The sequence below is a fragment of the Octodon degus genome, unplaced genomic scaffold, assembly GCF_000260255.1.
Source record: "Octodon degus isolate 3935 unplaced genomic scaffold, OctDeg1.0 scaffold00290, whole genome shotgun sequence".
NCBI classification, from domain to species: domain Eukaryota; kingdom Metazoa; phylum Chordata; class Mammalia; order Rodentia; family Octodontidae; genus Octodon; species Octodon degus.
The window spans coordinates 28,823-50,471 of NW_004524866.1; the positions used below are offsets into that span (position 1 = coordinate 28,823).

A 21,649-nucleotide genomic window follows, 5' to 3' on the forward strand; every position below is an offset into this window, starting at 1 on the left:
CTTTCTTTCTTTCTTTCTTTCTTTCTTCTTCTCTTTCTTTCTTTCTTTCTTTCTTTCTTTCTTTCTTTCTTTCTTTCTTTCTTCTTCTTTTTTTTTTTTTTTTTGGTGGAACCAGTGATTGAACTCAGGGTCTTGCGCTTGCCAGTGAATAACTTATTCCACTGAGCCATCTCCCCGGCCCCAGACCTCATTTCTTGAAGTTGAATTTTTTCTGAACATATTTTTCCCTATTTAAGGCAGAATTTTTCCTATTGTTGCTATGACCATTTTACCAACTTTTATCTTGTGTTTCTTTTGGTTTTCTCAATATTTTCACTTTAAAGAATAATAAATTCTTTCCAGTATGCCACTGTTTCTGAATCCTTTGTGTATTTAATTGGCTATTTCTTTTGAGGATTATCCTGTTTTTACTGTGCTAATTATTGCATATATTCATAGTAGTATGTATATTTCTCCACTGAGTCTTCTCTTTTGCAATTATTAAGTGTTTTTTTTTAAGGATTTTAGGATTCTAGATTTGGCTGGTCATATGCAATTGTAATCACTGTTGACTATATGAGACCGATGCATTGACTTTATGGGGTATGTTGTGGAAGAACTTGTGGATATGCAGTAGAATATTTTTCTATCCCAGATGTGTATTTCCCTTTAAAGTTAGTTATTCTCCTTTACTGACAGCTATATTTATGTACAATATATATTTGTGTTATACTATATATAGCTTATTCAATAGACTTTCTTGGTATGTATATATCCAGTTACTTTATAGAGTGTTTAGATAATGTGATAAGAAATGGTTTACCTGCCATATGTTCTGTACCATATATGTACGTACGCAATGATATTAATGCATACATATATGTTTTGGTTTTTCAAAGATATATGAGGGCCAACAAGACAGCTCAGCAGGTTAAGCCCCTTTTAGGTGAGTGCAGGGCTGGGGTTTGATCCCTGGCACCACACACCACTTTGGCCCCGCCACAGGCACACTGAGCTGGAAGCCGAGACTGAGCGTGGTGGCACGTGCCTGTAATACCAGCCCTGGGGAGGCTGAAAACAGCAGGAGCACTAGGAAGTGGAGCTGGGTAGATGTTCAGAGCCCTGGAAGCTAGGAAATGGATCAAATGTGAGTAGGTGGGAGCAGGTCTCAGTGCCTAAAGCAAACAAGCTACCTCAATCCTGAGATAAATGTCCTGTCTGGTGAAGGTCAGGTACTTGTCACTAGGCAACCTGTGTCACATATTACTGACTTTGCAAAAGAATAAATGAAGAACTCTTTTATTGTGGGGTTGAGATAGTCTTGCCTATCAGGCAGACCAGCGATCACCTAGCCCAGTTTTTGTCTTCTCCTCTATCTTTTCTTATTCCTGCCACCACATTTCCCCAGGTATAAGCTATCACAGTGAGACCAACAGATCTCTGCAGGCACTGAGACCCTGTCATCTAACTATATAACAGTCAAATATATTAAAATAATAAATATAAAAAATAAAAAAAAACAAATAAACAAAATCACATATGATCTGAGCACTCTGGCAGAGTGCAGCTGGAGGGCTTTACCAGACAAGTAGATATATAACAAGATGTACAAATGGATAAGAAGTCGCCAGATGGGCTTTGGGTGGTCAAACAGAGTCAGAGGAGGAAGTATACAGAGAGAATCTGCACAGTGGACACTGGAGAATTCCGTCCAAGGTCTGGAGCTCACAGCAGTGTGCCATGCAAGTCTGTATTAGAAGACCAGTGTGTCTGCGATAGAAGGCTTGCGGGTCTACAGTGGAAGGCTGGAGGATCCAAGGCAGAAGCTGAAATGTCGGCCCTGACATTGAAGATATCATTGAAGGAGATGATATCAAAGCTGAAGTTGAAGAGAGGTGCTCCTCCAAAGAAAATGGAAATGTCTGTCTTTCCTCATTTTGCTTTTATATACTTTAAGTGATGAGCCACCCTAAGATGTGGAATGCTGAGTGAATTTAGATAGCCCTCTAAACTTTTGAAGTGTCTCAAATTAATATTAATGACCTGTCTCAAATGAATATTACCTAAGTAGGTGGATGTATTCACAGTGTGCCCACACCAGTTGTTGGCTTCTGAGTCTTTGTTTTCCCTCTCCATGTATAAATTTATGAACTCCACTGATAATCTTGAAAACTTATTTCTTTTTATGTATTTGTGTTTGTCCACTACACCTGGACTCTGGCTGGCTCAGTCCACGCTGTGGGTAGGGCTCACATGGTATATGGTGCTGGGGATAGTACCATGGTTCCTGGGCTTGCCTAAGCCTGCCTAAGCAGGTGCTTTAGTCTGCTGACCTATGTCACAGGCCCAACTGATCACAGATTTCTGCTTAACAGCCCGAGTGGTCACAGAGTGCAGTTCTTTGACTCTGTTGACAGTATCTGAATTCAAAGTTGGCATTTATTTTAAAAGGAGCCAATAACTCTAATTTGCATCGGAGTTTCGAGGATCATATGGAAGAAATGTATTTTGTAAATGAATGGACTGAAGGAGTGGATACAAGGACGGGTGGATGGAAGCAGGATGACGGGTGGAAACGAGTACTACAGGCCAAGCAGAGCCAGTAGATTTCATGGATACAGCCAGGGAAGCAAAGAAAGATGAATGAGGGAATGAGCACAGAAACAAAAGCAGAGTTGGAGAATTTTATTCTTTTGTTGCTGTCTCCATATGATTCCAATTATTCATCAAAGCTTAAATACATTTAAAAATATAAAATACAATAATGTCTCATTTCTCAACCTGAAGCAAACTTGAAGGAATACCTCATTCCACCCCATGCTGCTCCCCTCAAATCTGCACAGCCCCAGCTACTGGTGTGACCGACTCACCTGCTGAAATAAATTCTTAACTACTTGGGCTTATAGCTAGCTTTCAGGGGTCCATTTTCTGTGTTTCAATATGCTATGGCTTCTCTACCTGGCACTTTCAATCCTTGCCAAATGCCATCAACAAACCAACAAACCAGTTCCAAAGGCTTACAAACCATTTGATCAGGCACAGTGACAGCAATGCCTCCAGTTGTCTGGTACCAAAATCTGTGTTAGTTACTTCTTCATTAAGGAGACAAAATACTAAGTGCCTGGAATGTATATGCAGAGAGGTTTGCTCTGTCTGATAGTTTTAGTTGCAGGTAAGAAGTTGTGAGCCAGAGAAGGCAGCACAGAAGGACATGACAGAAGCAAGTGTTCAACCATGACATTCAGGAAGCAAAGAAACAAGGGGAGATCGGGGGACCAGGACCCAGAGTCTCTGGATTCTGCAGCAAGCCACCTCCAGCCAGGCCCTGCCTGCTAACAGCACAGGTAAGTACTAAACCAACCTGGAGATGAATCTACTGATAAACACAGGGCCCCGTGATGTAATCACCATCCAAACACAAGATTCTGAGGGACACATAATAATGGCTGTGGGAAGATGGGGTGCAAAGAAAGGAAAATAATTGAGCCCTTACGATGTGCCAGAGTCACGCTAGGCCCTGTGTGCTGTGTGCAGCAGCCTGAAGGGAGAAATCATTCCACAATTTCGTAGATTCAATCAGAATATGCGAAGAGCAAAGTGCTTCACTGAGGTCCCTCTTCTAGAGCCTGGACAGTACTGGGACTCAGGATCCAGCCAGGAATGCTACTCCCAGCCACACCTGTACTCCCTTCCTAGACCATCACTGCATCTGAAGTCCCACGGCTGGCAAGGAACTCCTTCAACTTCATGTCCTCACTTGACAAAGCTGTTTCTGTCAAGAGGTGGCATTCAACTGCTACCTGTTACCACTTATCAAGTCACTTTTATGGTAGGTAAGAATGGTGAAGCTTTTGTATGGTACTCAGGAAGCAAAGACATATTAAAACTCACTCACTGCCTACCAGAAAATATAATGAAACAGCTGCTAGAATCAGTGAAGGCAGCACAATGTACTGGACATTGTGGGACACATGGAAAGCCGTACCAAGAGCAAGGTTTATAGCTGACAACCCCCAAATGTCAGAACACTGAGATGCACCTCAAGGTTCTTTTCTAAAAAATGGGAACCAACAGGAAAATGATGTTTTCCTTCCTATAAATCATATGTATCTGGGTGTAGAAACAAATCCTGTTTTCCAAACTTTCAAACTGTATATTTGTGCTCTTGTGATCATTTATCCGATGTTTAGTTCACAAAAACCGTTGTGATCACTGTCCCAGTGCTTTCAGCAGAGCTCAGTTAGTAATTATTGGGACATAATTTCCCAGTTTTACCTCTTTTGAGGTGAGCCATAGAACTGCACAATTCAATGATTCAATGTAAAAAGGTAGTTCTTATTTTCCAAGAGGTATTATTAATAATTTGTTTCATACTTTGCTGTGAAATATTAAAAAAGAAAGAACATTATCTTATGTGTCATTATGAATAGCTTCATTAAACAGCAAAATTGTGAGTCTATGTTCTTTGCAATGAAATATATGACACTTTTACATTCATTGTGGTTTATTTCATGCCTGGGCAATAAAAAATCTTATTTTAGCACAATTTCAATAATTAATACATTGCATATTGTTGTCTTAGTGCTTAGTCATTGTACAAGATGCTGACATGATAGTAATCGGTTTTGAAATGGCCTCTTTGCTTTTGTTTCTCAATAAAATTATTCTTAAGACATCTTATTTTAAAGACTATGCTTTTACTTGTTTGTCTTGTATGGGTAAATTTTAAAAGCCATATGAGTGATTTCCATAAGTTTGTCTTGATGCTACAAGGTAGATTAGGAGGTGTCTTTGACTTTTCTTTAGAATTTATAATGTGTGCAGCCCATTCTCCTATAAAGACAAAGTGGAAAGGATGCATACATTTCCATCCTGTTTAAATAATCTCTGTTTCCAATTTTAACTTTGTAAATTATCAAAAATTTTCTGTGTGTTTATTCTACAAGTTTCTGTGGGCCATGTTCAGGACTATAAATGAAGGTAGGAATAACAGGCCTGTGTGGTCTCAGTGGGCAAAAGACTGTACTAAACTTGCATTAAATATTCTTGAATGAAACAAATATGTGACTTATTACTAACTGAAAAAATTTTTAATGTGGGGTGAGTTCAACTGCTCATGAGAAAATTATTTTTACCACTTTTTAAGAATATATTTTAAGAAGCTGACTGTCCTACCCTGTACCCACCTTGTTCCTATCAGAGAAGCTGAGACAGGTGAGGAACCTCAACCAAGGAATTGGAGAAGGCCCTGGGTGCTAAATGAGATTCTTTCTGTCCTTTATTGATGTGTGCAGGGATCGAACCCTGGCCCATGTGCTTACTTAAGGAAGTGCTTAGTCTACTGAGCTATCTCGCTGGCTCTTCTCCCTGTCTTATAAACCAAAAGATACACAGTTAAGAAGCCACCTCATATTGCAGTTTTGTATAATATATCAAAAACTTTTACTTCCTTTTTTGGTAAAAACGTAAAAATGCTTCTCAAGCTTTGCTAGCGAGGTGTTGCATGAGCTTACTCTGTATATTGGAAATTTGTTCTACATGGAAATTGTGGACTACTTGGACATAAGTAGACATTTTATTATAACAAACTTAATATGAGTATTAATGGGTAGGGAATTACATAGATATATAGTTATCAATTTACCTCAAAGTTTAAGATAAGATTAAGTATTTTGCATTATTTTTCTAGATTTCCCCAGTATAACTTTTAGGAAAAAAAAATCACACAGTATCCATGTATTGAATAAGATCATTCAGTAACACTTCAATAAGCATGGAAAACAGACATTACTGAAGCCCACAGAGGTGTGTATACAGAACAACTCAATGACGTTCTTTGTTGGGGGAGGAATTCCTGCACTAGATTCTGACAATGTTCTGAGTACTGCAAATTTAGACTCACGCAGCACAGGGTGGTGGCTGTGGAGGGACAGACGCTAAGTGGAAGAACCAGGAGTGCACAGTGATGCTGGGCAAGCCAATTGACTGGGTTCTGGAGGAGGAGGAGCCAGGGGGAGGAGACAGCAGGGGTGAGGTGGTGGGAGACGAGGAGCCTTGTCAGATACCAAGGGTGACTGGATAGAAATGATGGGGGATTCTTGGTAAAACTTCTAAACCTGGATCTTACCAGTAAGTATAGATGGACCTGAGATAAATTTCAGAATCCTGATAAGTTGGGTTGAGCAGAGTTTGTGTCCTGCTGTGCCTGTTTCTAACTGCACTTAGCTCAGTAAAGTGGTGTCTGTTACAGCATGAGGGTGGTCTCTAGTTCTCCTTTTCATCTACACACTGAAGTTCTTTGCCTTCTGAGATACTATTTCCCACTTCCCTTTCTCCAATCCCTGGCAGCTACCATTCCACTTCCTTTCTTCATAGATTACAGACCTGCAGACACCTGATCTACACAGCAGACTGCTCAGATAAAATCATCATACAGGGTTTATCCTTTGGCATCTGGTTTATTTTACTTAGCATGATATGCTTAAGTTGTATCCATGTCACACAACATGTCAGAACTTAACTCTCATTAAACACATAAACTTACCACCGTTTGTATTCCAAACACCCCACACAGAATATGGTAACTTATACTCTGCACCATAAAAAACATACAAGAATCAAAAAAGAAAAAAGTATCGATGGCAAAAAATTCAACGTGACAACTGAAAACATATCCCTACGTAAAGGAAATCACACATGAAAGGCCGTGTGGTCATGACTCCACATCTGTAGAGCCTGCAGAGTAGAAAATTTGCAGAGCAGGAGCCTGGAGTGCTGGCTGCAGATGATTGGGGAAAAGTGAGTGGAAAGTTAAAAAGTGGTGGTGATTACACCACATAGAGAGTGGATTTCGAAGCAAGGGTGCATTGTATTTGTTTTTAAAGAAGACAGTCTTAGGCTGTATGATTCATACATCAGATGGTGGTGGCATGTAGTTGTATACATTTCTTTTTTTTTTTGGGGGGGGTTTAAGAGCACTTTATTATTGTTCTTAAGGCTACTTTTAAGTACAAAAAAAAAGATGGCCTGCCAAACCTTTTTTTTTCTTCTTCTTCTTCCAGGAAAAACAGGCCACAGAGAATGGTATATTACAGATTTACACATTTCAGAGGCGTCAGAACACGCCGCGGATAGCCCAGGTCTGGGGACGGCCTATCCCAGATAGGCTGGCGCGGGGACCCGGCCACCAGCACCACCGTCCCCAAGCAGCGCCCACTCACTGGCCGAGGAAGGGTCCGCAGCAGTGGCTCTGGCCCGCGCTCAGTAGCCTGTAGCAGTAACAAACATGTGGCTATGAATGCGGATGGTGGTCTCAGAGTACCTGTGTTCCTGCACGTTTACGGACACATCCACGACCAAAAAAAAAGATCAACTTTTTTTTCCAAACAACAACAAAAAAATGAATGATTATGATAGGAAAGGGAAAAATTAAATAGCTACATATCATTAACAAATTAATTGTTCTTCAAAAAATACCTACAAATTTCTCTGTACATTCTTTACGCACAGCGTAATGATGGTCTTAAAGTTACCTATATAAAAAAAAGTGTTCTCAACGATTATTTTCTCCTACTGAATGCCAAAGCTTGGAAGCCCAGTCCAGTGGAGTGACTGTGGCTGGAGAAGGGCATCCTGCCACCCCAGACGGGTAGCAGCCTGACCAGCATAACCAGGAAAGCCAGACCCAACTGCCCACCCACCCAACTCCCCAGCGGGCCCAGGCATCTCTCCTCCCACGAGCCAGCTTAGGGCTCCTGTGCCCCTCACACCTCACAGCTGAGGTGGCCACACCCATGTCACCCAGTCAGGTGACATCTCGAGGCCCCTAGGGGGCCAGGCTGGACACAGACCCCTGGGGCAGGGGACAGAAACGCTCACTGACCAAGAGGAGGAGCAGCTGGGGGGCCCACAGCCCTGTCTGTCGTAGGTGCTTCTAATATCTAATTAGTAGCTGTGAATATGGCAAACGATAAATGCAGCTGTAACTGGATAGTCAGGAATGTACACGGCCTTGGCCCCACGCACCAGGAAGCACACAGAACTCCATGGTGTGGATCAACAGCAGTCTGCGGCCAGCCAAGGAAGCAGGCTGCCCCAGGGGAGCTGGGAGACATCCAGGTCCCCGGGGTGCGTTACCAGGCAGCAGGGATCACAGGGGCAGTGGTGCCGGCCACCTGCAGCCCACGCTTGCTCCTGCCACTGCCTGCCAGTTGTGGCCGCCCGCGCTCCTTGTGAGTAGAGTATCAAATACAGAGCTCAGAGTACAACTGTACCAGCAGTAAGTAGATCTAGGACTGGGACTGACAAACTAGTTCTGAAAAGAAGCCATAAGTACTCAGGGTTGCTCACTGTCTATACAATTAATAGAAACCAGCTATTTTTTTTCCTCCATTAAAACACTAGTCCTCTTTAAAGCACTACGGTGCCCTCGACTTCAGGCTCCAGCAGCTGCAGTGGTCCCAGAGGGTGAATGCCCATGTGGCGGAGCCTGTGACCCAGGTGCAGCCCCAAATCCAGGGAAGACTGCAGCCCGTGTGGCGCCCCAAGCTCCTCTAACCTCACTGCACCCCAACACGGAGGGTCAGGAGCAGCTGGCCGCCCTGCGGTCCCAGAACTTTGCCCTCAGGGTGCCAGCATCCAGCAGCAGCTGCCAGGCAGAGCCCCCCTCCTCCAATAGTGCAAATCAGACACCACACTTCTCTTCAAGTATACACACGCACACACACGCACACACACTCTGAGCCTTGGGAAGCACAAGAGAAGAGCACAGAGCGCCGGGACCCCCGAAGTCATCATGGCTTGTGGCTGAGGACGATGGAGTCCTGACCGGCCGCACACTGTGCCAGAGGTTTCTTTGGTAACCGAGGCAGGAAACAAGCGCCACAGAGAACGCCCGCTGACCTGCGCGCCGCCTCCTGGCACACTGAGGGACCCTTGTGAGGACACCAAGCAAGTATGAGACAGAAGAGCACAGAACTCCACAGCACAGGGTTGTGGACAGACCACCCCTTCCCTTCCCCCCGCCCACCCTACAATTTTTTTTTTTTTTTTTAAAGTACGGACTGTTCAAAGCTGAGGCAAACCATGCAGACGGGCGTGGTACCGGGTGCCCTCAGGAGACCACGGACGGGGAGTGGCCGTGGCTAACCATGTGGGCGGAGGGACTAGCCGACTGGCCCCGGCGTGAGGCTGACTCAGGGCTGCTGGATGCGCCGTCCTTGGCTGCCTTGATCTGCAGCCACGTGTCACCCAGGGCTTTGGCAAAGTGGTCATCCACAGAGCCAGTGATGGATACAGAATTGGGTGCAGGCTCCGGCTCCTTGTAGTTCTTGCCCAGGCTCCTGCGGAAGTGCTCCTCCACCACGGGGTCACAGGCAAGGGCAGTACTGGGTGGTCTCTGGTAGCTGGCGGGCCCAGGTGTGCCGCAGCCACTGTGAGCGATGGGACAATGTGAAAGGTTGCAGTTGCGGCGCCTGCTGAGGCGCAGGTGATCACAGAGGGCCGGTTCTGTTGCCGCTCCACAGGTGTGAGCGTGGGCGAGAGGCCAGCCGCTCTGCTGGCATCCCCACTGCTCTTTGTCAGGGCGAGGGGCTGTTCCACGCCAAGGCTGGGCAGGGACGCATACAGGTGGCCACCATGCAGGCCCATGGTGGGCGCCACGGCACGCTCCATGGGGCTGCGGCTATGCTCCCGGGGGTCCTTCCGGCAGTCTCCATTGGTAGTCTTGTTCAGGTGGGGGCTGAAGATGCGGCCCATCTTGGCAACGTGGTCAGCTTCACAGTCAAGGTCCTCGTCCCCTGGTTCCAGGCTGAACTTTCTCTTGCTGGGGCTTATAGGGGGCGGTCCTGTGCAATGGCTGCTGAGGGCAGAGGCCACCGGGAGGGTCTGCATCCTGGGTTCTCCCCGGAGAGCAGCTTTTCGTCATCAGCATGCACCAGAGAGGCGGCTCTGGACAAGACATCCAACGGTGTCTCCATTCCTGACTGAGCCGGCTGACTCTCAGCTACCTCCGGCCCCGCGGGGCGCACGGGGCGCGCGGACTGCAGCGCGAGGAATCCGCGGAATGAGCGCCGCCCCCCGCGCTGGGCTGTATACATTTCTTTACCATTTGTATTTCTTCGTCTGAAAAGCTGGTGTTCATCTCAGATGCTCATTTCTAGATTGGTTCTTTACATTTGGATGGGCAGGCGTCTGCTTTTTTTTTTTTTTTTTTTTTTTTTTTTTTTTTTTAACACATCCTATGCTCCACATATTTATCTTTTATGTGAAGGACAACTGGAAAAGATTTTTTCCATTCTGTGACCTGTCTTTTCCTTTTATTGGTGATTTTCTTTGCTGTGTAAAGGCTTTGTAATTGGGAGAGATCCCAGATGCTTATTCGTTGTAATATTTCCTATGCAATCTTGGTTTTGATCATGAAATCCTTGCCTACACATATGTGTTAAAGAGTACCACCTATTCTTTCTTCCAGAAGATTTCACCCTTGTTTTACTATTTAGACCTTTGATTCATTTTGACTTTAGTGCATGCGCATAGATATTGGCTTAATTTTAGTGGAATGTGAAAGTGTCTTTTGCCTCCATCATTATTGAAGAAGCCATCCTTTTTCTCACCAGCAAATGTACTTGGTCTATTTGTCAAAGATGAGGTGTTATTTGGTGTGGTTTCTCTATATTCTAAGCTATTCCATTGATCCCCAGGTCTGTCCAATGTCACTGGTTATTAGACAGATGCACATTAGGACAATACTGAGATCCCATCTTACCCCAGAAAGCATGGCTTTTATCAAGAAATCAATCAATAACAAATACTCAAGGGTCTGTTCAGTAAAATAAATCTTTCAGCAATGCTTTTGGGATGGGAGGCTGGTACAACCCCTGTGGAAATCACTGTGGAAATTTCTGAAAAAACTAGAATTAGAGATTCCATTTGATCCAGCCATTTCTCTTGTTGTTAATCTCTCCAGAGGAACTAAAAAATGTCGTACCTCAGTGATATATGCACGCTCATGTGTGTAGCAGCTCAATTTGCAATAATTAAATATTGGAAACTACCCAAATGACCTTCAACTGAGGAATGAATGAAGAAGATCTGGGCGTTTTGTTACAACTGGGCACTCTTTGTCCATAAAAAAGAACAAAATTGAGACTTTTCTGATTATATGAATGTGTCTTGAGAACACACAGTTAAGTGAGACAAACACAGCTGACATAAATAAATATCATTGTTTTTCTCACATAGGATATTGATTTGTAAATAATGAGCTAAGTGTGTAAAAGGTATTGTAAAATAGGAAGAAAATCTTCAAAAGAAAGAGGTACTAGGAAAGGGACATGGGAAGAAAGTGAGGAAAAAAAGAGTTTATACTAGTAAATTAAATAAATCAGACATGTATGTTTAAATATCACTTTCTTTCTGAAGTCAAAGAGACTGAAAGGATAAATAAGGAACAAAATATATACCAGATACTTTGAAATTGGAAGAAAATATTCAATTGGAAGGGGAACAGGGCTGGGAGGAGAGGAAATGAAGAACACAAAAAAGAAGAGAAGTGAAAATGAAAGAAAGTTTTTGTAACTAATGAAGGGAAGAAGCATTGAAGAGAGGAGAAGGGTTCAGGGCAAAAAGAAAAGAGAAAAGAACAAGAAAGATGTACAGGGCTGGGAAGATAGCTCAGTAGAATAAGTGCCTGCCTGGCAAGCATAGGGTCCTGAGTTCAATCCCTTGTAACACACACACACACACACACACACACACACACACACACACACAAAAGATGTACGGGTAAAAACTTTCTCTAATGAATGTTGTCATCATGTATGCCTAAGATGTACCAATAAAATTTTAAAAATTGGTGGTGCAGAGAGACAGAGTCAAGGACAGAGGGAAAAAAAAGGCAGAGCTGAGTCTTTAATATAGGGTCAAATATTATCCTTTGCTAATTCTTTGTTAATAAAATTAATAAAAAACTGAAAGAAATAAAGGTGAATATCACACTTAAAAAATATTCTCAGTGTTTCATTTTCTTCCCAGCCTGTAGACCTCTGGGGAGATGAAGTTCACTGTCATAACATGAAGGATTACTTATTTCAATCTCATGTGTTCCACAGAACACTCATCACTGCCCTCTGCTTACCTGCTATTGGCACGAATGACAGGCAGGAGAACGGTGGGCACAGCTTCCTAGTGCAAAGGGGAATGGAAGGCTCAGTGAGAGCTGCTTACTGGGCTGTGAGCTTTTAAGGCAAACACTGTTATGGAGAGGACATGCCCAGGTGATGAGGTAGTGCATATGTGAGCCTCCCTTAGTGATTCCTGCACTATAAGCAGTGAAAACATGAGGAAAGCTGTCAGTGCACCTGAGTTTTTGCCTGTCCAGGAAGGGTAGGGTAGACCTTGGGGCGCATTCTACATCAAAGTAAGTAAAATGATAACAAGGATATTCTCATGGGCTGGTCCATTTCTACACATGTTGTTTCTTTCATAATAAAATCTTGGAATCAATAAATGTAAACTCTTCAAATTTAATACTCTTTATTACCAGCAAGATTACCTAAGACAGAATTATATCATTCTTTTGAGAATAGCTTGCTGATATTTTTAGTGATATGACCCTGAATCTGTTGATTTTGTTTGGTAGACCAGATATCTTAACAGTGCTATGCCAATTGATCATTAACAGGACATGACCTCTATTGTTGTACATTTGGTATCCTTTGTTATAACAATTTTCATAGTTTAGCACACTGATTTTTTATGCATTTCTTTTGGAGTTATTCTGGAGAATATCATTTTTATCATTTTACTTACTTTGATGTTCTGGTATCCCCCATGATATTGTTTTTACTTCAAATGCCATCCCTTTGTAGCTGGCAGACAGGACAATATCTTAGGGCACACACGGACTGTGGAATTTGACTTCCAGTTCCCTCGATCACTCTTCTTCATTACATAGGAAAATAGGCAGGACTTCTGCCTTGATTTTATTTTTTGTAACAAAATAATCTGAACACTAAACTTTATCAGTTCATGAGAGAACCTAGGATTAATGTGTTTGCCTCTTCCTATATACAAACTCTTCTAGTCTTGACTCGCATCCGCAGCACCAGCAGGAACATGCATGGGAATTGGCATTTTGTACATGGCGGGTACAAGTGAGTGCCGCACCCCTGAAGGCATGGCAGGCAGACCAAGGACAAGAGCTTCGTCTCCTCAAGCTGCAGCAGAAGAAGCCCCAGCATGTCTTCTCTGCAACTTGCGAGTGTGTGGGTGGGAAGGAAATAGTCATCGTCTTCAGTGATATTGGTCAAAGAGAGGCCTCTTCCCAGGCTTTCTTCCAGTTGATGTACCAAGGAGTGCAGAAGAGCATTTCTAACCAAGCATTCTCCTCTGTTGTGTTATATGTCGTATTATACTGGAGAACTTATTATTTTGCAAAAGTAATCAATTACTGATTGACTTCCTGGATTGGTGTCATTGTATAGTATAGCACAGTTAGAATTTTAGTACTTCAGTATGCTTTGTGTGCCACAGAGACTTAATACAAGATTTTGTGTACGTTCATCATATACTCTCCATTTATATAATGGTTCAGATATTTAAATACTTATGGGCTGGGAAGATAGCTCAGCGGTCTAAGTGCCTGTGTGGCTCACACAAGGATGTGGGTTTGGTCCTTGGTATCTCATGCCATGCCAGCCTGGGACTCCAGCCGCACTGTTCTGATGACTGCAACTGGCATAGGTGGCACATCCCTGTGATCATAGCACTGGAGAGGCTGAGACAGGCCAATCACTATGAGTTTGAGCTATGTAACAAAATCCTGTATCAAAGAGCTAAAGAAATAAAATATTAAGAACAAAAACATCATGAACCAAAGTCTTATATGGTGTTTACCTAGTAGAGACACACAGCTATATTGGATCGGAGTCTGTCCTAATGACTATGTGGTAATTTCTGTAGACACAGTGTTTTAGGTAGACTACATTCATAAGTATCAGACTTGCACCTTCATCAGACCACTTGAAATGCAGTTCAGTCCAAGTTATGGTCTGACCCACATTAGGGCAGAACGCTTCTTGGGCTTCGAAAGTCATGCACATATGCAGGGAACTCAATCATACTCTCAAATACATTTGTGTCTTTTTTGGGTACGATTGAAAGTGTCCTTATTAATGGACTTAACAATCTTTCACTTATCTTCATGCAATTTGCTAAATGGGGTCTTGCAGGATAGCTCAGAGAGCTAAAGTGCCTCACTAGATAAGATTAGGTAAGTGCACGGAATGTGATTTAATTCCCCACACCACACGTTGAACCAGTTCCACCCCTCAGGCACACAAAATGAGCCAGCATGTTCCAGCGTGGTGACACGCCCCCATAATCCCAGAGCTAGAGAGGTGGAGACAGCAGGATCTCTATGAGTCCGAGCTGCATAGTGAAACCCTGTAATAACAAAATACATTCAAAAGTTACTAAAGCAAAGATATTCAGTACATTATCCTGCAAGTCTTAATATTTTTGAAACTCTTTGAAGATTTTGGACTTATAGTCAACTTCATTTTGACCAGCTACTTATCCAATGCTAATGATAACATCAGGTCAATATCTTTGAAACTAGAGATTATTGTCTTTCCTCAAGCTATGCGTATGTTAATTTTTAAAATTTATTCTTACAGAAATAAATGTTTCCTTGCACTTTTAACAGTCTATAAATAACATGACAAATTACAAGCCAAAACTGCTTCCTATAAAATAAGAGAAGTTCAAGTTCATATTGAGTCTCAACTCTGATGATCATCTAGAGTTTGATAAGTACAGAATGGCATGCATTGAAATATTGCAGCATTATTTAGAAGAATCACCTGTCCTGATACTCAGGCTATAAACATTGCCTGTGCTTCTGTGCTTGTCAATATTATGAGTGATGAAAAATACAAAAGCCATTTTCAGTTTGCTTTTCTGCTTCAGGGTGAGGGAAAAAGAGAAATAGTCCAAACAGACGCAGGTTCTCAAAGAAGCCTAAATCCTGGAGGTACTCAAGGATATAGGAGCAGAAATGCATTTCTCACAGCATATTAAATCATGGAATGAAGACATTTAAAAGAATGAAGCAGTGGGGAAGTAGGCTACATTATACAACTCAAAATGCATTGTGTTTTCGCACTGATGTTCAGTCACTAATTTGCGTGCCTTGGCAGTGGGGCAATAACTCGCACCCCAATCAACAGAGAGCAGGTGTGGCTGTGAGTTTCAATGCCTGAGACCGATACAGAGACAGCACAGCTATATAGGGAATGTCTTGTGGGCCTGTCAAGTGACAATTCCTGATCTTTCACTTTGGAATGCACAATGCCCGATATTTTTTAGTGACCTTGGAAGTTTCCCGACTATTTCCAGAGAAGCCTACCAGCAAGTCCTCTAGTGTAATTCACTAGAAGCACTTCTAATGGAATCTGTGACAGTGGCTCAGTGACAAAAACTTAGGAACAAATGTGCCCAGGAGGAGGGGTCACTTGGGTATTGCCATTAGTGGAACTGGATTACCTCACGGTGCCTCGAGGCACAGCAAATGATATGCAAGCACGATTTCTGTCTTTTGTTTTTCTCCTAATCACCAGACCTCAGATGTAGAGCCCAGGGCAAGAATGGTGGGGAACTTCTTCAGGGACATGGAGCAGGCACTGTTGAAAGCAGCCTGGGTATAGGAGTGTCCACCTGAGTCTCAAACGAGGTCATGCTGAAACACAAACAACCTATTTATAATGGGCTTAAACTGTAATTTTCCTCTTCAGTAAACTTTTGGCTTTGCATGCACATCTAGGATGTTGCCTTTCATTGCTATCTTCCTTCTCCTGCAGCTTCCTTCTTCAGTGAGCACGATTGACAAAGAAACCTGCATTTCCCGAAGAAGCACCAGTGTGCGCAAGGATGGAGACGTGGTGATTGGGTGTTTCTTGTATCTTTATTTCTATATCTACTATAGTGGTATGATTGATATACAGCCTTCTAGAGAATTCCACTTCATTCAGTAAGTGTCTCCTTGATGTGTCTGTTATCTTTCTGTAGATTAAGATAGATAATGCCTAGAGATCTATGCATATAGGGATCAATATTTTCTATAGTGTCAACTCTACTGTCCACCCTCATGTGTAGAACAGGCATAAAATTTGGATGCTTTTTATACATTTGAATGTGGAAAGAGAATATTCTTTTTGCTTGCTTGTATTATTAGCTTCTTGTTTTTCACTGTTGGAGCCTGAGGGAGACCCCACTCATCCATACTCTGGTCCATGCCCTTTCTTATACCTGAATGCCACTGCATGGAATTTGGGGACATTCTTCTTCATGATTGAGCCACTTAGTTTGAACTGAATGCTAAGTGGCTGTTGCCAAATATGCCCTAAAGCAGTGAGGGGCTTGCTGAAGTTTCTGTCATTCTCTAAGTATGAAATTCCTTACATTCTCACATTTTCTCTTCTGATATTTTTGCCCTTTCTGTTAGGAGTAACTTCTTCCTGAAAATATTTAGTTGCTACTTCAAATAAACTTTAGGGAGCTCCGGATCCCCTGCCTCTGCAAGCTGAGCCAGAACAAGAAATAAATCATCTGAGAGACTTTTCCTAGCCAAGTGATGCTTCTTCAGTTGGATTTGTGTATCTTTTCTGTATTCAGATTCTACTGTAGCAGGTCTGACACCAAACATATAGTTAAAATTGAATGTTCCTCTTGGTCAGAGAATTTCAGTGAATTATTTGTGCTTTTGTGACAAGAGGAGATGTCAGTAGAGCAAATGAAGTCTTACAGAGGATGCTGATCCACAGAGGCCTGGGAACTGCTGCTTATAGGAAGGGTTAAAACTAAATGCAGAAAGGTCTTCCTGGGTCCTAACACAGTGTTGTGACCTTGTTTTCAATATTACATATTGGTGGGCATCCTGATATGAGCAGACACTCATTGTCAGCCTGGCCAGCTCTCAAGGAGTTTCTTACCTGTCTAGAGGATGCAGGTGTTTGATCCCTCAGGTACCTGGCCAGTTCTACAGGGTTATAGTCTCCTTGCTTCTGGTCACACACAAAGTTGGGATCCTGTCCCTTTTGTTTCAACTGGAATTTAAGGTTGTTCCCTGGTAGGAGGACTAGTGGATCCCATCTTTAGATAGGACACTGCGCCTGGATATTTCCCAATTAGAGCCAGAAAAACAACATGAAGAGGCTGCTCAAAACTGGAATTGGAGTTTCAGGTATGGAATCTCTTCCAACCTGGTGATGTAAATTTTTCTCTGCTTTCCTTTTCTGTGCAATGATTTGTATGTTGGCTAGCAGTTCATTAAACTTTGTTTTATTTTTTACCTTTTTGATAGAGGTTTTTGTTACTTGTGAATCCAGGCCCATATATTACATGGCTGTGACTGTTCTTTCTTTAATGCACTGCATTTGGAAGCAAGGCTGGCTGAGTAAAATCCTGGGCCTTTCACTTCTGTATATGGGGTCTGTATGTGTCTCATATAATTTTTCTTTCATATTCACCATTAAACTCAAGACCATGCAATTGACAGGCAGTCATTTAATCCAATGAAGTATCTTCCCAGCCCCGCATTCCTTATAATACGCAGATATTTCCTCATATTTTAATTCCAGGACAGTTTTCCATGTTTACATAGTATTTGAAACAGGGACTTCCTATGCTGACTATGCCACCAGCAAATATCTGGGCTCAAGAGTTTCTTCTGCTTCAGCTTCTTGAGTAGGCAGCATTATAGACACTTGATGATGATACCCTGAATATGTGTTTTTCTTCCATCATTTTTGAAAATTTGTGTTTCTACAGATAGGAATAATATGTAAAGTTTAATTCTAGTACCTGCCACTGAATGTTTCTTGTTAGTGACAGATCAGATCTATTTTTGAAAGTTTAACTTAGAAAAATGTGCTGGAAATCACCTGAGGCCTTTGAGAGATCAGCTACTGCTCTCACTCATGGAAATTTTGAGAAGGATTTTGTTTGATCAGGAATGAACTTCAGCACAGAATGCACTGAAATGTGCTTTGTATGAAGAGGGAGATTCTGAATGGAGGATGGTCACTGCACGCTTAGACCTTACCAGGACCATGGAGGAGGATCATGAGAGAGTCTGCCTAATGGCTCCTGAGTGGATCCTAACAAAGACAGTCCAGTGAGATCAGAAGGCATCTGAGTGTAGTGGTATGATCAGCTATCAGCTCTTATCATATTCAAGACTAGCTCATGTATGTAGGATGTGTTTCTGTTCCTAGGAGGAGAGGATGAGCTGCCTACTCTTTTGTTGCCCTCTGCTGTCCCCACGTATGCTCAGAGGATCAGGTTGCAGGTGGCCCTTCTTTAGGCCTACACACTGTGAGTTCTGTCTGTGGCTGGAAAGAAGGCACTTGCAGGTCTGAGTGTGTGTGCCCAGGCTGATGCAGCCACCAGGAACATGAGTTTGGGGTATTAGGAGAGAATTTAGATTCCTGCTAAAATAAGACGGAATTAAATTTGGGGAAATAAAAATGTTTATGAATAAGCAATTCATATATTTCAGGTCAACTTTATATTGAGGAATCTGGTTTTAGTATTTTATTTATATTTATTTTTATTTTTTTGGCAGGACAGGGGATTGAACTCAGGATCTTGCACTTGCAGGGAAGCACTTATTCTACTGAACAATCTCTCTGGCCCTGATTTTAATATTTTAAAGAATAAATTTTTCATAAATGCAAATACAGGGGACATTTGATTTATACTTTAGCTTTGATAACACTGGCTTTTCTCCACATAATAGTAAACACAAAGTAGCTTTGTTCTGTCTCTGTTTCTATCAGTTTCTTTTCCTTACATAGTAATACAAATATTCACAAGAATTATTAGTGCTGCATAGCTTATCCTTTAAATATATCATAATTTAATTCTCACTCACTTTCGGGATGTTCTAAAATTTGTAATCAATGCCTTCTGTCATTTATAGAGGGCAATAGAGTTCTGATACTTAGTGGAAATGGTGGCTTATTAAAGCTAATGAGCGTTGGAGGGTAAAATGACTGCGTTTAAAGGTACATATTCTCTAAATTACCTTATGCATATTATCAAACCACATACTGCAACAAAATAATGGCATTTTCAACCGACTGTTCAGAGAAGTAACATTTCCTTAGCCTTTACGTTGGACAACTGGCCCAAGTAGAAGTTAAACAAGTGAGAGCATGTTGATAACATGGGCAGGTCCTTTATTAACATTCGCATTGTTCATACGGCTTTCATTACTTCATGAGTACGTCATTTAATTTCTTTTCTAAGATAAGTTTTTTTTATCTTAGAAAAAACTTCTAACTTTTAAAATATTTTCCACATTAAAGAAAAGAAAATTGTGTTGAGTAGTTATTTACAAATGATTTACTTGACATTTCACTCCTTGTAAGTATTTCTACATAAATCATGCTTAGCCAGAGAGAGATATGACTGTCTAGGTTAGAATCACATAACTATAGTTTGTAGTTTTATTATTTCTATTTGCACTACATCTCAATGTATAATACTGGAAATATTTTTTTCTGTTAAGTTGATTACTTTTATATTCTAACCAAATATTTAGCATCTCCAGAATTTCTTTTCGGAAAAATATGCATTCATTTGAATTTAGTTGTCAAGATATTTTTCACTATGAATAACACAATTTAGTATTTATGAATTTCAATTCAAACATGATAAAAGGATAGATGATAAGAGAGAGATACATAGAAATTATATAGATAGATGATAGACTGAGAATTTTAAAAATTTTTTGCCATAATTTTATTGATAAACAAATAGCAATGAGAGAGTTTCAAATCAAATCGGTAGAACAGTTTCAATAATTAACACACTGCATACATTCTTCTTAGTGGTTAATTGCTGTACAAGATGCGGACTTGATATCCTATTTACAAACACCATTAGAACAAATCATTCTATTCATTAAGAGAATGTAACTATATATCTACCCTAACCACTTTGAATACACAGATACAAAATGGACATTCATCTGTATACCCTTTTTTGTTAAGTTCCGTTATTTGAATATTATAGTTGTGTAACCTCAGCAAAATATTCTAAAAGAGTCCAGTATCCCATAATAGTATTGGGTTTTTCGCTTAACTGGCAATGTTAGAAATTGTTGACCTGAGTCTCACACAGCTCAACATTACAGCATTGCTTTATTTCTTATATTTTGTTTTTATACCTTCATTCTGGATGGTTAAGACCAAGGTAAAGCAGGACCTATGCAAGAAGACTTGTAGCTTTTGGGTCTGATAAGGTCAGTGAAATCCCCTCAGGATTTATCCTGAGATCCTGTACCTCATATTGTAGTACCTTTGTCAGTGTCAGCCATGTGGATGAGTCACGGCCATTGCTTGGCCAATGTACTCTCTGTGAAAGCCTGAGAGAGTGTTTTCTCTCCATGTGACTCTCCTTAGGCACACTCTACATCATCAATCACTTTCCCCTTTGGCTCCCATAATCTCCTTGATCAGAAAATTTCAGAAACTACCGAGTTACATGACATTACAGTACAAGTTCTCATATGTCCTGAGTCTTAATTGACCTTAGAAAGCTTGGCCAAAATGTTGGCTTTCCTTGCAGTCTTCCTTTTTCTCTAATTTTGGTCTACAAACTTAGGTTGTTAACCATCCAGAAGACAAGCTTGTTGTTATTATCCAACAACTTAGGCTGTTAAGCTTAACCTCACTATCTGTCTGCATATCAAACATCTTAGGCATAATATGGAACAAGTATTTTTCACCAAGTATTGAAATGTTGAAGTTGAAGTCCCTACAGAATATGATAAAACATTTAAAAATTAGAATATATTTTTAAAATAGGCAAAAAGAATTATATACTTCTCATGGTTGCACATAAGTCCAAAAATCTCACCATATACAGTCTTGAAGGAGGAGAGTCCCACAATATTCCATTTCCTGTCTCTTGCTTTCCTTCACCACTCCATTCTTCTTGAACAACCTTCTACCTGAGAGATATCATAGCAGAAACTGGCATGTCATGGCAAGCAGCCCATGTTCAGTAGACCAGAATGTCAGGAACTCCAAGCATGAAACTACTATTACAAATTACCAACTGCAGTGCAGTAGCTTAGTTCAAAAGTATCAGCATATATAGTTAGTCAGGGTGTGAATATTTCCCAATAACTGCTAGATTAAAAAACTCTTCTGAAGATTTTCAGGATCATTGCTTTGCTCATCTTCTACATATAACTGTATGGTTGACATTGTTATGTTTCCTAGCTCTTCTCATTTCCCTCTCTTGATTAGTTAAGTCCTAGAGAACCTGCTTTCTTTTACTTGAATTATATATTTCTATTTGTATTTCTTCTTTTGAGTTTTTATACTAGGGAGACAATACGATATTTACACATGTGTGTCTGGTTTATTTCACTTATGAGTATATGTTCAAGTGGCATCCACTTCAATACAAAGGCTTTGAGTTTATCACCCTTAATAGCTGAATAATACCCCAAGGTGTAAAAATACCACATATTTTTCAACCATTCCTCATGTGATGGGCATCTTGGTTGTTTCTAAGATTTGGCTATCACAAATTGTGCTGCTATAAACATAGACACACATGTATCATTATAATATGATGTTTTCAGACCCTCTGG

At 41.3% G+C, this 21,649-nt stretch overlaps 1 protein-coding gene and 1 pseudogene across 1 annotated transcript in view; one reads left to right on the forward strand and one right to left on the reverse strand.

The window, feature by feature from the left end:
* Nucleotides 1-9,014: 9,014 nt before the first annotated feature.
* On the reverse strand, nucleotides 9,015-9,956 carry LOC101585043 (annotated as a pseudogene).
* Nucleotides 9,957-12,316: 2,360 nt separating this feature from the next.
* Nucleotides 12,317-21,649, forward strand: part of LOC101587813 (vomeronasal type-2 receptor 116-like) — a 41,808-nt gene continuing 32,475 nt past the window's right edge. The window contains exons 1-3 of the mRNA XM_012512914.1: nucleotides 12,317-12,363; nucleotides 13,064-13,385; nucleotides 15,840-16,009. Of these exons, the coding sequence (XP_012368368.1) occupies nucleotides 12,317-12,363; nucleotides 13,064-13,385; nucleotides 15,840-16,009 (539 nt within the window). The remainder of the gene's footprint in view (nucleotides 12,364-13,063; nucleotides 13,386-15,839; nucleotides 16,010-21,649) is intronic.